This window comes from Sinocyclocheilus anshuiensis, unplaced genomic scaffold (genome assembly GCF_001515605.1).
Source record: "Sinocyclocheilus anshuiensis isolate Anshui unplaced genomic scaffold, SAMN03320099.WGS_v1.1 scaffold283, whole genome shotgun sequence".
NCBI classification, from domain to species: Eukaryota; Metazoa; Chordata; class Actinopteri; order Cypriniformes; family Cyprinidae; genus Sinocyclocheilus; species Sinocyclocheilus anshuiensis.
In genome coordinates this window covers 5759928-5763162 of record NW_015549605.1, presented here as the reverse complement: position 1 = coordinate 5763162, position 3235 = coordinate 5759928, and the positions used below count along the sequence as shown (strand labels likewise).

The 3235-nt window shown below is 37.2% G+C and overlaps 1 protein-coding gene across 1 annotated transcript in view; it reads right to left on the bottom strand.

The window, feature by feature from the left end:
* LOC107658748 (oxysterol-binding protein-related protein 8-like) overlaps positions 1 to 3235 on the bottom strand; it is a 77420-nt gene that overhangs the window by 13344 nt on the left and 60841 nt on the right. Inside the window, exons 4-7 of the mRNA XM_016447398.1 lie at positions 3007 to 3077; positions 1495 to 1575; positions 1272 to 1373; positions 640 to 843 (exon numbers count right to left, since the gene is read on the bottom strand). Of these exons, the coding sequence (XP_016302884.1) occupies positions 640 to 843; positions 1272 to 1373; positions 1495 to 1575; positions 3007 to 3077 (458 nt within the window). The remainder of the gene's footprint in view (positions 1 to 639; positions 844 to 1271; positions 1374 to 1494; positions 1576 to 3006; positions 3078 to 3235) is intronic.

Genomic DNA, 3235 nt, shown 5'->3' with positions numbered 1-3235 from the left:
CTCCTCAACCACCACCAGTGTGCAGCATCCACTTGGATGATGCGACGGCAGCCACAGGACAACGGCACCAGTGCGCTCACCACACACCAGCTACAGGTGGAGAGGAGAGAGAGTCATAGAGCCAATCAAGTGGTTGGGGATTATTAGGAGGCCATGACTGACAAAGGCCAGGGGGGCAACTGGTCAAGACACCGGGGTTAAACCCCTACTCTTTACGAGAAGTGCCATGGGATTTTTAATGACCACAGAGAGTCAGGACCTCGGTTTAACGTCTCATCCGAAAGACGGATTAGACATTAATGGCTGTGTGTTGAGTTATTTTGAGGGGACATCAAATTTACACTGTTATACAAGCTGTACACTCACTACTTTACATTGTAGCAAAGTGTCATTTCTTCAGTGTTGTCACATGAAAAGATATAATAAAATATTTACAAAAATGTGAGGGGTGTACTCACTTCTGTGAGATATTGTATATATATAAATATTTTTTTTTTATTTAATTTTTTAATTAGGACCCCAAAATAATTAAAACCCCCCTTTGAAAACCCCTTTTAATAATTAAATCATAATGCAAATAATGCAAATCCAAAAATGTTCATCTTAATCTGAATGGCTCCCGCTGAGTTTTCTCTGTACCTTGACGGCCCAGATGGACTGTTCGAGCGGATGGAAGAGCTTGAAGCAGAAGCCGTCCTTCTTGGAGGGTCTCTCGATGAGCTCGCAGGCGTTGAGCAGGACGGTCCCGACCCACTGGCCGTTCTTATTGGTTTTATAGATGAGCAGGACTCCTGGCTTCAGCACACACCACAGCTTGGTCCAGCTCTTCAGCGTGCCTCGGATCTGAAAGAGAAAGAGCGACTCGTACAGGACTGGATGTTTCCTCATGTGGGCTGATCGAAAGCTAAGATCGATTTAACCTCCTTTCCTCCAGACCCTGCAGCTCTTTTTTCACATATTATCATCAATGTGACTATTACTGTGATTATTAGCATGAGTTGTTTACCCCTGCAGCGAAACAGAAAGACTGACAAGTGCTGTTCACTTTTTAATCATGTTTTCGTCTCTTTGGATTTACTACCAAAACTTAATGCATCGGTCAGCTCTGGATGCACTACAACAGATTTAATAAAAAATTAGACAATTTTGAGACCATTTATGCAGAGATGTGCATTAAATGGACATGCATTATAAAGCATGCATTATTCAAACAAGATTTTGCACCATAAAAAAGTGTGTTCTGTAAGAATAAACACATTTTAATGGCAAACCTTGAGCCAGTCGGCCATGACGATGACAGACGGATCAGTGATGGTGCTGAGCAACTCTTTAGTGGCGCGTTTCTTCTCTTCTCTGTAGTTCTTCTTTTGCACCTGAACAGACATGCATGCATGCAAAACATCACATTATTAGTCATTATCTTTAGTAATCAGAATGCATATATAAGAAATGCACAAAAAGCATGCATTGATCAATTAATGAGTGTGGCTGTACCTTGAGTGACTCCTTCTTAGTAAGTTTGTTTCCAGACACCGATACGTCTTTATCTGAGCCATTATAGAGCTTGGTTTCTGACTGCAAAACCAACATAAGGGTTAGTAATTTACACAGCATCATGCACATTATGATATTATGAGCTGTGACTTAGGTTGGGCTAAATTAATGTGGCATAATCCATACATATACATAAATTATTTATACATACACACACATGCGCACACAAATAAAATTAAAATATACAAAATAAATTAATTGATTAAAAATATTAAAACTAAAATATTTAAGAAAAAGTTATTTTATATTGTACAAATATTAAACGGTGCGTGTGTGTATATATAAATGAAACATTACCTGAAATAAAATAAAATATTAAACATTATTAGCATTCAACTAAAACATTTCTCAAATTTTTTTTAGTTTTCATTAAACTGAATTCAAAATTAATAAAAAACAATGCAGACATATTAAAAAAACACCAATATAAATAACAAAACAACAAAATTACTACAACTTTAAGTTAATTAATAAATAAATAAATAAATAAATAAAATGTACATACATGCATACATCAGGGTTATTAATGTTAAAACTGAAAATAAAATTAAAACCAGAAAAAAATAAATTTCTGTTACTTGAAATAAAATAAACATTAACTTTTATTTCAGATATATACATATTAAATAAAAAAATACATAAAAAAATATATAATAAAAATTAAATATTAAACATTATTAATAATAAATATATTTTAAAAAACATATTTCAGCTATATTCAGCCACAAAATGTATCTTTTTTTACTTTTAGTAAAAATGAATAAAAACATAATAAAAATGATGCAGACATATTATAGTATATACTGTACATACTATAACTGTATATACAGTTAAAATACAGTCATAACTAACAAGAAGCATGTAAAGTTTGAACATTTTCTCAGTTCACCTTCCAGGTGGGTCTGAACTTTTAATGTTTAATTTCACCCCGCAGCTTTTCAAAGCCGATTAGGTGAGATATCTCCATGTGGGTTAATCAGCCTTTTGAAAGCGCTCTGCCGCTTGTGTTTGACGGCTCTGTGATTTGGGATTTATTCTGGATGTCGACTGCATCTTCTAATGGTCTGTCTGGATGTAACAGCACGTCTACGACGTCCAAAACCCACCAGAGTGACTCACGCAAACCTGTGACGCAACGAGACGCGGTGACAGACAGACTGAGATTTAGCGTTTATGTGCGGTCACGAATCCGGCTTTATTTGGCCCAGACTAGCCATATCAATGCTGCAATGCATTTGATCACATTAGCGAGTGTGGGATGCTAACTGGGTTATTTCTGAGGCACTGCTCATCAGCATTCGCCCCCCTGCTGTCCCTTCACCTCTGAGACGCTCTTGACTATGTATAATTAATAAACACAGGCTGATGACTGCGGACCTGGCGACCCGTATCGATCCGATTCCAGCCCCAGAGGATCATGGGTAGGGAGGATAAACAGGAGTGTGAGTTTACCTTGCTCTTGGATATGGAGAGTGAGGAGTCTTCTTTCAGAGGCAGGATTTCCTCTTTGCCACGATCAAAACCTGCAAAAACCAAACATTATGATTCAACTCCACTGGTTAGGCTGATATTTAGCCTTATCTGAAAATAACAGGTGTAAACAACACAAATCATCATGTTTATGATGTATGTGCATACATTGTTGTAATCAGTGTGTGCTAGAGTCCCCCCCCCCCCCCCT